Consider the following 13,725-nt stretch of genomic DNA (forward strand, 5'->3'; position numbering starts at 1 on the left):
GCTGCACCAGTCTCCTTCTGTGGAGACTGGTGCCCCAATGACCCAGGCCCCATTGCCCTCTACAGACTCTTCCAGACTCCGTGCTCAAGCTGACCCACGTATTTGCTTACCTTAGTCATTCCCTCAAAAGACTCTAGACCTCAGCTTCCTGAGAAGCCAGAAAAGGGGGTGTTGGCCACCAAGCATTTCTAACCACACTCTAGGATATTTGGGTGGGTGGGACTTCTGTCCTTGCAGGATTCGAGGACCTCCAGCATCTCGTATCATAGCTTCTCTCCTCCATTCATTGTGGAAACCAAAAAAGGCCTCCACACATTTCCTGACTCCCCCTGGGGTGGTGCCACCTTCTGAAAACCCAGTCTTACTAAACATATTCAGGGGGAGAAATCTGTATCTGGGACAGTAAAGGAGTTAGGCCTTAAATTGCTATGCCATTCCATTTGGTTTCCAAAAAAGCTCCCTGTGTTTTCACCTCTAATCAGCTGATTTGCCCAGGAATATATATATTCAAACAATGTTTGCTAGGGAAGGCTTGGGTTTTTCTGTTCTTGAGGTAGAACCAAAGTCATCTTGTTGACCAGTGTGGGGCAGCAGAGGACTGGCCAGAGGAGAGTGAGAGGTGACAGCGCAAGGGGCTGACCCCTGGGGAGATGAAACCTTGCAGCCAGTGCATTTGGGCAGGGTGGGGGTGAGGCTAGCTGAGGCTTGTGGGGGAAGGAAGAACAGCGCAGGCCTGAGCTGAGTCGGTCTGCTTTGACCCACTTCACCATGAAGTGATTGGGGGATGGCGGTGTGCCGGAGCCCCTGGAACTGCCTGGGAGAGCCCACCCTGCACACCTCTGCCAACTGCTGTTCAGTGCTGTCACAGTGGTGGCTGGCAGTGTGTACACTACGGGAGTAGCAAACACTGCAAATCAGGGCTGTTTTCACCCTAGCAAGCTGGTTGACCAGCACACCATTGCTTTTGGGGTCTTTGGAAGCCCCCACAGTCACACGTTGGGCTTCAGGCACAATCTCCTGTCCATGTAAGAAACGTCCAAACTTGTAGAGAATTTTTATGCGTTTATTTGAGCCAAACTGGTGACAGTTGCCAGGAAGCTAAATCGCAACAGATTGAGAAAAGGCTCCCAGGAATGGCAGTTTTACAGCTTATTTTATGCATTTGAATCAGCCTCCGTAAGGAAGGTACATGAAGTCCATTGGTGGTAGATTAAGGGGGTGGGAGAAAGCAAAGCAGGAAGATATCTGGGATTGGATAAAAAGTAAATCTGAGAGTTACATTGGTGGGTACAGGATAGTTAGTAATTAACATTTACAGCACATAGAGATGGTATCGGGGAACAAGATACTAACCATGAGGGATTCTGTGACCTGCTCCTGTGCCTTGGGTTATACCCTGAGGGGTCCGGAAAGACAGGATTATTCTGACATTCCAAGTGTCTGTTACCTTAGATACAGAAGGACAACAGACAGGCTCACTTGAGGTGAACATTGACCTTTGTCAAGGAAGCTACAGGCCTAGGATGTGACTATCCATGACCCACTTTTAGTTAGGAATTTTGGTGTGCAGAGCATCCTTCGTGGTTACTTTTGGTCTCTGAGTTTGTAAGGCCCTGAGCTTGTCGCGTTTAGTATGTGGCCCCTTTAGGTCCACACTTCTTACCAAACAGGAGCTGCCTCTTCCCCTCGCCCTTGTGCTCACCCCCACCACCAAACAAGAGCCCAGTTCCACCCTCCAAACCTGCCCAAGAACTGTGCTATTGCTTAGTCAAATCAATTCTCCTTCTAGAAAAAAAGGAGAGGTGCTTGTTATGCTAGGTGAGCGAAGGGGAGATGCACTTAGATTTTGCATCAGCATCCATTTTACTATCACTGCAAGTCTCATTTTTAGCTGATTTTAAAATACTACAGGGGAGTTGGCTTATTTTCATTTTGTTTGGTTGTCCTTCCAATCAAATTTTTCATAAGCTGATATTGGAAGTAGTTGCTTTTCCTAAGCCTAAGAATAGACAGTGAGAAAAGAGCCCAGGAATATTTTCGAAGAGGACAGAGTTGGGAGTTTGCCCAGAATTAAAAATTCAGAAGTAAGCTGCATTTGCATAATTAAGAGTTGCTGCTCCATCAGTGCTGCGTCTAATTGCATCCTGCCACATGCAGAAAGCCATGTCACTTCTCCATGCACTTATCTGGCTTTCCCAGATTGCAGGATGCTCTTCCTGTCAATCAGCAGATGTTTAGTCATCTTTTCTGATGAGAGAGTGAAACTAAACTTCCAGGGGGAAAAGTTGTTGGAAGAAAGGAAACTAGAAACTGAGGTTTACCAGAGCTTTAAAGAGCAAAGCAGTAAACAAATAATATTCATTTAAAAGATAATCACACTACCAACTATATGCCAAGAACTGTTCTAGGTATCAGAGAGATCAGTGAATAAAAGACGCAAGACTCAGGCAATAAACAAATAAGAAAAATGCCAGATAGGGTGAGTTAGGGGGTGACAAGCAATGGCCTATAAACCAAAGCTGGCCCACCACCTGTTTTTGTAAATAAAGTTTTATTGGAACACAGCCATACCCTTCATTGACTATTTTCTATGGCTGGTTTCTGAATACAAAAGTCCCAACAGAGACCACCTGGCCCTTCACAGAAAGGTTCACTGTCCCCTGCTGTAAGTGCAGCAGACTCAAATAGGATGAAATGAAAGTGGGTGGCAGCTGCTTTCCACTGGTGGGTCAGGGGATGTCTCTCTGGTGACATTTAAACCAACACCTGAAGGACAAGAAAGAGGAGGCAACCAGAGGGTTGGTGGAAAGCAGAGGGAATAACAAGTGCAAAAGGCGTGAGGCCGTAGAGTTGGGTGTGTCCCTAGACACAGACCAGGCTGGCTCCAGAGCTTGAGCACAGTGATCTGGGCACAGGGTGATGGCCAAGGTCATCTGACCAGAGAGGTAGGCCAAGCTTTGCAGACCTTGGTAAGGAGACTGAGCTTTGGTCCAGGTGTATTAAGCAGATGGGAGCATGCTCTGACTTAGGTTTTAGGAATTTGCCTCTCATTGCTCAGACCGGTGGACCAGATAGAAGATGGTCTTGGTGGCCAGGTGAGATATGAAGGTGCTTGGACAGGGGTTGTCCAGGCTCAGTTACTTTGTGAGCCTTGGGCAAGAATAAAAGTGCAGGCTCACACGCCTGTGCAAACGATGAACGCTCACGAATGTGTCTGGTCTAGAATTTTGAGTCCTCGTGTTAGATGCTGCTTTCCCCTTCTCTTCCCAGCCCTGGCAGCCTCGCATGCAAGACGCCCACACCCCCAGACCCCCTTCCAACCACACCTGCTGGCCCAGTGGGTGCCATGGGGGACACAAACAGGAAACTATTGCAAGTCAGGAGCCAGAATTTAGGGAATACGATAGTCCCGACCCTCCACTCCTCGGGCAGTGTTACTGCAGTGAGGGCTTGACCAGGCCAGGTTTTGTGATCTTGCAGCTCCTGTGAAATATGGACCTTGGACATCGCTAGTCCAAAGAAATTGATATTCTCCCACCTTCAGAGCTAGTCAGGAACAACTCAGCATCTGCCTCCAACCCTTTTCACATCAACGCCTTAGTCTGCGTTGAAGAACACTCACACTTTTAGGTTCATGGGAGCTGCCTTCCTGGGGACACTGGTCAGACCCGCCCTGCCCCTGCTGCACCATCTAATGGTGAAAAGTGAAAATGCGCTGCCCACCAGGTGGGGAGAGATTTCAGAAACTTCTGTGTGTCCTGTACATCTATAGCAAATTCGGTTGTGTTCAGATTCCCCAAGGTTCTTAGTGAGCAGGAGGAGGTTAGATTTCCTTACAAAGGCGAAGACGCAAGTATATTTCGCTTTTCCTGACCCGTCAAGATTATGGCAGATTCTGTCAATCTTGATAGAGGGCAGTTTCCTGACTTATCTTCCCAAAGGCAAGGTGGAGTGCAAGTCAGTCCCAGCTCAGGCCAGCAGCTCCTGGTGGAAGGGAAAAGGAGGGACCAGGGGGATGAGCAGAGGCCCAGGGCAGAGGACAGGAGGGGAAAGTGGGACACCTGAGGTCCATTTATCCCTTTTGGCTTCGAAATCCTTTTCTCACCTGCTGTCCCTCATCCCCACTCGAGAGGAGAGAATGTGCCTGTGTGTGTTCGTATGATCTCCCTGAATTGAGGACATCATACGTCGAGCTGTGATTCCAGCAAAGCAGGATTTTCTTGGGGAAAAGAACAAGACTTCTTGAGGGCGGTCATTATTTGGGAAACAACGTGTGAACTTGTAAGTGATTCTAAGATGAGCACAACTCCTTCAGATCAAGACTCGCTATTTCTGATCAAGAATTGAAGTTCCCCTGCCTCCCACAGCTCCCTGAGGACACTGGAGATACTAACACAGGCCCGCAAGCCAAGTCATTTCCTTAGGGAAAAAAGAGAAGCTGCAACGAGATGTACCCTTTGTGCAAATCCAGAGCAGGGAGGGCTCCTGCTCATTCTATCTGCCTTTTGGTAGCAGTGACTTATAAATATTACTGAAAATCGAAATACCCCCAAGGCAGCATTGCACTGCAGACCTTACACTAACCGGGAAGTGTATTCCGAGTGGGCAAACTGGAAATGGCCCTCCTTGGGAGTTCTTCAGGGCTTGTAACTCGCACGCCCCTGCTTTGAGATTCTGCCCTCACCTTGCAAATTTTTGTTTCTCCCTTTGTCACCCTGCTTGTGAGAAACCCTCCACCTCCCTTTCAGCAGCAGCAGTGGTAGAAAGAAGACCGGGTGGTGAGATCTGTATTTGTCTTGAGGAAATGCCTTGGCCTCGCTGAGCTTCAGTTTCCTCATCTGAAAGGAAGAATGACCACATTAACTACAAAGACTTCCTTGAGGTTTAAACAAGAAGTGTGAGTGATGGCACAATGTAAGCTGGGAGATGTCATACACGTGGGCGTTACTGCTGCAGGCCGGAAATGCGTCTGTCTCCAGGCCTCCAGGTGCTAAAAAATAACTCATGACCCTTGTTAAGGATGGCAAGGCAGACTCTATTCAGGGGTCACTGGAGGAGGGCCTTGTAGCAGAAGAGAGAGATCGACTCAACTCTGACTCTAATGATGACAGGCGGACATTTATAGCCAAGGACAGGGCGGGGTCCATGGATGGAAAATTGCTAAGAGGAAACATCAAGGCCAGGAGGCCTCTTGCTAGACCGAGCACTTTGGATCCTTCTTCTATGAGATGGTCAGCCAGGTGTGGCCACAAAAGGAGGAAGAGGGGAGGGTCAGGAGACAACAACTTCTCTTATACTCACAGGTCCCAGAGAGATAGGAGTCAAGAAGGGAATCAGAGGGCATGAATTCCACCAGGTAAGGGGAAGCAAAGAGGACCCATGGCAAGGACCTTTATTGGGAATCAGGGCGGGGTACACAGAAAAAGGCATGGGGGTGTCACTGGTGCATTTGAATGTCAGTCACAGTTGGGAGGATAGGAAGGGAAACTTATGGCAGGGACCACCTTATCATATTGGGGGGTCTGGGTAGATGCTCACAGCCTGTTCGGGGATGTTGAAGCAGCAGGAAAATGGAACATTTTAAAGGTTACAACATACAGACTCAACAGGGTTCTTGTTGAGGACAGGCAGGGGTGATCAGATATCAAAGATGGTGGCTGAACAATTTGATCCAATATCAAGGGGGTGATTTTCACTACACTGGACTAACCGGGCCAAGGACGCAGCCCAGGCTGGGGCTTTGAGGGCTCAGAGGACCTCGCTGGAGTAAGGACAGAGTCTTCATCACAGCCTGCCTCTTCCCTCTTGCCTCCATGTCTGGAGCTGGCCCGGGAAACAGAATGCCGAAAGCTTCTGGGCCCCACATCTCTGTGTGGAATTCAAAGGAGAGAGCGCTGTCCTCTGAGGCTTGGCAGCAGGAAGCAAGGCACAGACAGGACTTCTCTCAGATGCACAGGAGCAAGCCAGCCTTGGTTCAGAGTGGCTTCTGGAAGCACGCGGGGCAGTAGCAGCGATCGACAGGTGTCATGGCTGAAGTCTCGTCAGAGTGGAAGGGCCTGTGAGACTCATGCAGAAGAGATGACTGTGCCCTCATTTCTTCACCCAGGACAGATGTATTGGCCAAAGCGGAAAGTGTCAAGATCAATAGGGCAGGACACAGAAAAGAGCCCCAAGCCTATTAAGTGCACAGTGCCCCAAGGACCCAGTGAAGCCCAAGCAGGTTTTCTGCCATTCCCCTGTCTCAGGAGTAGCAAACGTCAGCTCCACACGAAGAATCTGTGTGTGTTAGGAAGCTGTGTGTTACAAAATAGGTAGAGAACCTTTTAATCTACTCATTGAGATACTCAAAATGGAAGGCAACGCTCATGGGACCTTGACTGAAGTTCACCGCTCACCATGCGGTGGAGGCGTGAGCAGGATGGCTTGATTTAAAGGGAAGATAAAAGGGCTGCTTTTGAAAGTTAAACCAGAATGAGGGAAGAAGGCAGATTTGCTTCAGGGGTCATGGGCTTATCTGTTGACGATGATTTTCAGAAACGCGAGGACAAAGCGCATGAAAATCAAAATTACATGTATTTTTCCACCAATTTATAAAATAGTTGTATTCTTGGAAAACTCAGTATGTATTAAACCATGCCCCCGCCCCACACAAAAAAACCCTCTGGGTCATATGTAAAATGATGCACTTAAGTCCTAAACTCAGGTGATCATAAACAAGTTTATCTCCTATATAAATACTCAGCAGACATTCAGAAGTCAGCCCAGGAGAATTCTTACTGCTCAGTATCTGTCCGGGCACCTAGGACCCACCACCAATAAGTAGTAGCATCACTCAACAGTGACAACTAAAAATGCCACTACACATTTCCTAAATGCCGGCTAGGTGGCAGTGTTGCCCTGTTGAAAGAGGGGTCACAATTGACCAATAGAAAATGGGGGGGGAGGAACGTTGGCACCTTCCAAGATTTAGAACTGGTAGCAATGGTACAGCCAGGTCTGAGATAACACAGAGACAGAAAGAAAGGCGTTTACCTCTGAAACACTCTTGCATGGATCACATCTGAGTCAAATCATTTATACCACGCCTTTTTATTGAGCACCCTACACAAGCCAGGTGCTGGGGATACCGTCTCTCCCCTCAGGTTGGCTCCTAGTATAGAGGGAGACTGCTTAACACAATTGCCCTGCAGTCTTAGGGGTCATGATGGAGAACCACGTATGGACCTGAGCCTGCCAGGGAGGAAACTTCTGGGAAAGATCACAGCAAGATAGTCTTCTTGGGATGCATGGAAGTTAACAGGCCAGAGCAGAGGGGATCACCCTGGATACAGAAAAAGGAATCCATCTCAGGCTGCATGTCGCAGCTCCAACAGGTCCTTGTTACAGAGCAGAGCCGGAAGCCAGGCTGGGATGGTGAAACAAGACTGGTCTGTGAGACAGGATGGAACCAGCGCGGCATGATCGATGTCCCACTATGTAGAGCACTCTGGGTGCACAGAGCACCTTGCAAACACCATCCCATCCAAAGAATTCATGTTATATTTGATGTCAGAGTGTTCCCATGTGTGTATTTCCCCAAGACCATGGATCTGGGGCAGGTCTAGACCTTCCTGCTCCCAGCACTGTGCTTACCACATGGGAAGCTGCCCAAAAATGTTGATGAGTGAATGAAGGTGAATTAACTGGTGTGGGGGAGACTTCTGCTTCTCCCTGTAGGACTGGGAAAGAAGAAAGTGGAAAGGTTATCGTGTCCCCTGGCCCCTTCCCCATGATTTAGCTTTGTACCCCATAATGCCCTTCCTGTCATCATCATGTACCATCACAGGAACATCGTGTACCATCACACAGATGGGAGCAGGTGCCCTTGGCCAGTCTCACAGGGCTGACCCTGTTTCACAGGAATTGCTCAACCCAATTCATTATGCATCAAAATGTAATGGAAATTGGCAAATCCATAGAGACAGAGAGCGGATCGATGGTTGCCAGGGGCTGGGCAGAGAGGGGAATGGAAAGTGACTGCCGGTGGGAGCGGAGTCTCCTTCTGGGATGACAAAAATGCTCGGGAACTACATAGCAGTGGTGATGGTCCGACATTGTAAATATACTAAAAGCCCTTGAACGGTACACTTTAAAATGGTTAAAGTGGTGAATTGTGTGTTATGTGCATCTTACATGAATTTTTTAAACACGTAATGAGGACAGAACAAAATGAATAAATTTAACAGACCGGGGTGGATGCAGCCCGGAGGTTTGGAACCCTGGGAATGAGCATTGCCACTTGCTCAGGACCTTTTCTTTTTCTGTGACTAACAGGCCCTCTTTCATCTGTGTTCAGGATACACACCGAGGACTCTTCATCCAGCAGCTGAGACCCACGCAGAACCTGCAACCGAGAATCAAACTGAAGCTGTTCGGACATTCGGGGTCTGGGAAGACCACCCTGGTGGAGTCTCTCAAGTGTGGGCTGCTGAGGAGCTTCTTCAGGAGACGCAGGCCCAGACTCTCCTCCACCAACTCCACCAGGTTCCCACCTTCGCCCCTGGCTTCCAAGCCAGCAGGTAGGCATCTCCACCTGGACTCCTGTCTCCCCAATAGGTGCTTACTTTTGCCCTCTCTGCGGTCAAAGTCTAAGATGAGTGATGGCTTTGTGATGGTCGCTTTGTCCCAGGTGGACCAGATCCCACTGCCTTGGTGGCTTTCAGGTGTGATCTAGGCCAGCTGTGGGCCTTGTAACCGCCCCACTATTGCCTAATAATTGGAAACTGCCCTGGGAATAGCAAGGAAAGGGCCTCACTGAAGTCATGGCCATAGACACAAAGGTCCAAAATCACAAATGTGCAAATAGCAGATTTGTGTCATGTTTTACTCGGGATTCTGCCATTGAGGACACAAAGAACTTGGACTAACACTAGTTCCAGATTGCACAAATCAAATGTTGGCCCCAGGATGGGTCCTCACCCCCATGCTTTTTTCTTGGAAGGCTGTGGGCACACCCAGAAATGCAAGAACACAGAGCAACACAAGGGGATTCATGTGGCAGTACCATTCCTGCACGTCTCCGAGTTAGTGGGTGGTTTTGAAAGCCTCCTTAGCGGTATTCACGGCATTCATGGTTGGTCCCTCCACTCACGTGCTCCCTGGGTGGAAAACAGACTTTGCTTTCTTTCCTCACCTTCTGCAGATACAATTAGGGGTGGATTCACACCCAGAACTGCAGGTTACCTGTCCTTGCCTAGGATGAAACACCCACAGTGGGCAAGAGGAACTTGTGCAACCTGGGTGTTATCGCTCCCGAAATCTCCTTTAGAACAAGGGACTTAAGCTTAGGGAAGATAAGAATAGAACCTTCAAAGATTTTCCTAAACAATGTCTGTTTTGAATCTTTGTGCCTCAGATACATTTTCTGTACATGATGTTTACAAAGTGTCATATCTGTTCCCTAGGTTGAAAACCAGTATTTTCCAGTTTGTGTTTCTATGTAATTTCTCTCCCCATCAGGAAGGAGGTCTGGGGAGCATTAGTGTGGGGGAGACAGTTGACTGAGGTTTACATGCCTTTCAACTTGTTTTCTCTGAACACAGCAATAAAATTGAAACTTGGAGAAAAAAATAACAAATGAATTTATGACTAGAATGATTATAAAGTTGCTAACACATATTGCTAATACTTGTGGAGCACTAACTATGTGTCAGGAACAGAGCAAAATGTGGTACGTGTGACACCTCATTTCGTCCATGGGACAGACTTACGGGTTATTTTTGTCATCATTTTACTAAGGCCTTCAGGGGTCAAACCGGCCGCTCAGTGCCACACAGCTGGCAGTCCAGGAAGTGTCTGGCTCCTGCGTCAGTGCTTATTGATCCACTTACGGCTCCTGAGTGAGGGCACGTGCGTGCACACATTTCCCATTTTACACTGTAATGTTGCCAGTATTTCTAGCTGAAGGTCAGCTTCTCTGGCAGTTCCAGTGTCACCCCTAGAGGGAGCCAGCTTTCTCCTGCTGTGAGTTAAGGTCACTCTAGCCTGAACCAGTGTTGGGGGCTGAGAGAGCCAAAGAATAAAGAGCTCTATTTGGACCTGTGATCTGGGATTTTTGTAAGTGCTCATTGGGTATGAAGGTTATGGCCCAGGTCCTGTGAACTAAACTGAACCAGCCACACATCAAGTGGCCTATGGCTTCCCATCAAGGAAGAGATTTTTTTATCGGCTGATCAACACTACCACTCAGAAGTAATATATATCTTCACTCATCTTACTTGTGGTCAATTTTCCATATCTAGAAGAATCTGGAAGTAGATTCTTGATAAAATTTGACTCAGGATGGCCAGATTATCAGTAAGTCTCATCGTGTATAATAACATCCTTCAGCCAGTGCGTAGAGAAACTTGGGTCACAGGGCTCAGTGACAGAAGATTATCTCAAGGACGATGTACCCTTTGGACCAAAATATCCACCCCAGGTGCAATCAGCACAGAGACCCAGCGGGTCTCATGGGGAGGCTGCTTCTCTTGTTCTCTTAGTAACCTTGGTTCAGAGCTGTCTTCCCTCGCTGAACTCTCAAATTTCTATGTCAAGGTAACTTCTGAGCGGGGGCCGGGCTTCTCTGAAAAGGACTGTTAGGATGTAAACACTGCTCTATCTTGTATCCCTTGGGATTTAGTTCTTTGGAACTTCTCTGGGGTCCTGTGGTCCCAGAGGATGCTGTCTTTCTGACCAGAAGGAGCTGAAAGGAGAAAACCTTCAAAATGTATTCCCTTCTCCCGGGAGCTAATGTCATGTTCTCTCAGGAATCACAGCTCTGCTCTCTGTGGTCACTTGTCTAAAAGAAAAGTCCATTCGGGGATTTGCAAGACTGAAGAAAGTAACAAATGCGGGAAAGATATGATAGAAGGCCAAGGGAACACCAAACGGTTGTTCAGCTGGCATAGTTGCCGCTCCTTGGAGACAAAAATGAAAGGCAGAAGCAAGAAAGTATAGAAAGGCACGTGTGAGATAAGCATAGTTAGTGCTGACCTGTGTTCCAGGTGCGGCACACATATCATCTCATTGGAGTCTCACAACTTTGTGAGGTTGTATCATAAACCCATTTCAGAGAAAAAGAACTCAAGGTTCAGAGACATAGGTGTTTCTGTCTAAATAGAGGCTGAAACCCAGCAGCCTGGAAACCTGCAGTTTGTGTAGTGTGAGGAAGTGGAAGGAAAAAAATTGAATAAGCTGCCAACATTTAAAAACCTAAAGAGATTTCACCTAACAAGCCAGTTACTTTTCCTCTTTTGGAAAAGGAGAAGTTCTGGCCACACTGGATTCACGTTTCTGCCTGGTGCCAGTTAGTGGGGAGGAGGGCGGCTACCCCATTGAGGGGGGCAAAAGCTCTGCATTTTACCCCTTCTCCACCCAGTCCCCTAAATCCAAGTCCCACAGACCAAAGAGGGAGCTCAGAAGAGACTCCTCCACCCCATGCGTGAAATTTGGCCCTGTGCATTTCAGGAATGCACTGGAGTGTGTGACCCCAAGGCCAAGGTCATCCCTACTCAATGTCAGAGGTGGAATTCAGTCCCAGTTCTGTGTAGCTAAATCCAGGTGGCCTGGAGGGCCTAGCAGGTGTCCCATAGAGGCCTGCGTTGCTTACTGGCCAGGTGGTCGATCTGCTCCAAGGGATGGGTAAGGTTTCTGTGCAGTCCAGCCTCCGGAACGGAGAGGACTCGTCTTCGGCTAAATCTAGACCTGCCTGAGACCTGGGAAGAGGCAGGAGCTCTGCCTGCAGGCACGGTAGCAGGCCCTCCTCCTGCCCAGTGCAGGGGCAGGCAGCACCCAGGGCCTGGACCCCACCAGCTCTAGTCCAGGCAGCTCACCAGTTACTTCCTGGCTCTCACAAAACAGCATTAAGGGCATCCTTGGAAAAGCAGTGTGTGGCACAAATATGAGGTGACACGAGGGTCACTTGGGGGAGATTGGGCTGGGAAAGGGATCAGGATCTAGTGAGGGGCTGTGGCCTCCAGGGAAGGAGGTCTGTTTCCAGAAACAGCAATATTGTCACTTCAGAGTGGCACTGCTTGTGCCTGTGGGTCATACTGTGCTATGTGCCAGACCAGCACGCTGGACACCCATGATCTCTGTTAGAATGGTCAGGCCTTTTTTCTTTCCCGGAGAGATGCCCACGTGGGCATATTTATGTCACTGTGACAGCAGGGAGCTTGTTTGCCTTAAGAAAGCTGGCCCTTTGTGTTGCCATCTCCTGAAAACACTGAAGGCTAAACGCTGAGCCACCAGCCAGGAGATAGGACCAGGTGGCTTGGGTGGAACAGGTCCGCCCCTGCCTGCAATCACTCAGGGCACGTGGTGGTCTGCCCCACACTGCTTGTCTGGCTGCCACACACATACTCGCTCTATGGCCAGCTACGTGTCGGAGCCGTTGCATTGTGGTTCTACAGTAGGAAGGAAATGCCCTGTCAGTGGAGGAGCAAGGGTCCAGGAGGAAAGTTTCAGGAGACTATGGCCAGCTCTCACCAGAGAAGATCAAGTGGGAGGAAGTCTTTTCTGACCAGGCTGCGAGTGGCTTCTCCATCGGACCTGCCGCTTTTTACCACCAGGGGCCAGTAGTTAGCAAAAAGTATAAGTTTTTCCTCTATGATTTCAATGTTTCCCTGTGAAACTATTTTAAGAATACTGAATACAAATCCTGTCCTTTTATCCTCCAAACACAAATGTCTGCAAGCTACAGGAATGCCTGTCGTGTCCCAGGTTTTGTCGGCAACCCTTGACAAGCAGGAGCCCACATTGTCCCTGACAGTGGTCGTCCTCGGACACTGGTTTCATGGCACCGGGAAATGGACAAACCCATTCTTGTGAAACGCCATACCTTTGATCAGACCTGGAGTAACAATCTGCAAAGAAATACACTAAAATGTCAACCACACTGCCGTTGAGAATACTCGTTTTGTTTTCTTCTTTACGTTTCTGTTTGCCAAGAGCCTACTTATATAATCAGAAAAGAAACACAAATATGTATGAATAACTCTTCCCATCGTATTGTCCCCCCTCCTGCTCGTGTACGGGACCCTGCCCTTGAGCTCCACTTTTCTCATCCTCACCCAACCCCCACCCTTGCATAGTCCCCTTGTCCATGCCCTCAGTCTAAAATCTTTGGTCTTTAAACAAGGGGTTACCTTGGTGTTTGGCTCACCAATTTTAAAGTCAGGTCACCCAGGTGAAATGGTCATTTCTCTCGTATCTTGTAACGTCTGTTGCTATTAACTGTGAACCAAAAGTACTATCTGTAGAGTGCAATTCAGCTCATTTGGGCCCCTCCCTTGGTGCACGTATGGAACTCCTACATCGGCTGCCCCAAGTCCTAGCCCTGAAGTAGACAGACTGGCCCTGCCTTCTCAACTCTATTGGGAGAGATGAGCAAGTCAGCAAACAACGTGATAGTGAGGGAACACAGGGTGCCTTCCCTGGGGACCCGCAGGCTCTGTGCCCTGATGCAGGGGACAATACTGTCTTATTCAACTGCTTCCCCTTGAACGTCACCATTATTATTTATATAATATTTGTTAAGCTGATTCATTCTTTTTATTTGCTTAAATACATTGATTTGAAAATGAAATAGTTAATATCCTTACCATCAATGCAAAACCAGTAAATACCACTGCCATAAGTAAAATAAATGTAATCAACAGCAAATAATGTGATAAAACCTAGCTCTATACTGTTGCCCACTCCTTC

The 13,725-nt window shown here is 48.3% G+C and overlaps 1 protein-coding gene across 3 annotated transcripts in view; it reads left to right on the forward strand.

The window, feature by feature from the left end:
- Positions 1 to 13,725, forward strand: part of DAPK1 (death associated protein kinase 1) — a 168,481-nt gene that overhangs the window by 139,017 nt on the left and 15,739 nt on the right. For all 3 annotated transcript variants that reach the window (XM_033123048.1, XM_033123047.1, XM_033123046.1), the window contains exon 20: positions 8,336 to 8,558. In XM_033123048.1, the coding sequence (XP_032978939.1) occupies positions 8,336 to 8,558 (223 nt within the window). The remainder of the gene's footprint in view (positions 1 to 8,335; positions 8,559 to 13,725) is intronic.

Source organism: Rhinolophus ferrumequinum, chromosome 12, assembly GCF_004115265.2.
Source record: "Rhinolophus ferrumequinum isolate MPI-CBG mRhiFer1 chromosome 12, mRhiFer1_v1.p, whole genome shotgun sequence".
Taxonomy (NCBI): Eukaryota; Metazoa; Chordata; class Mammalia; order Chiroptera; family Rhinolophidae; genus Rhinolophus; species Rhinolophus ferrumequinum.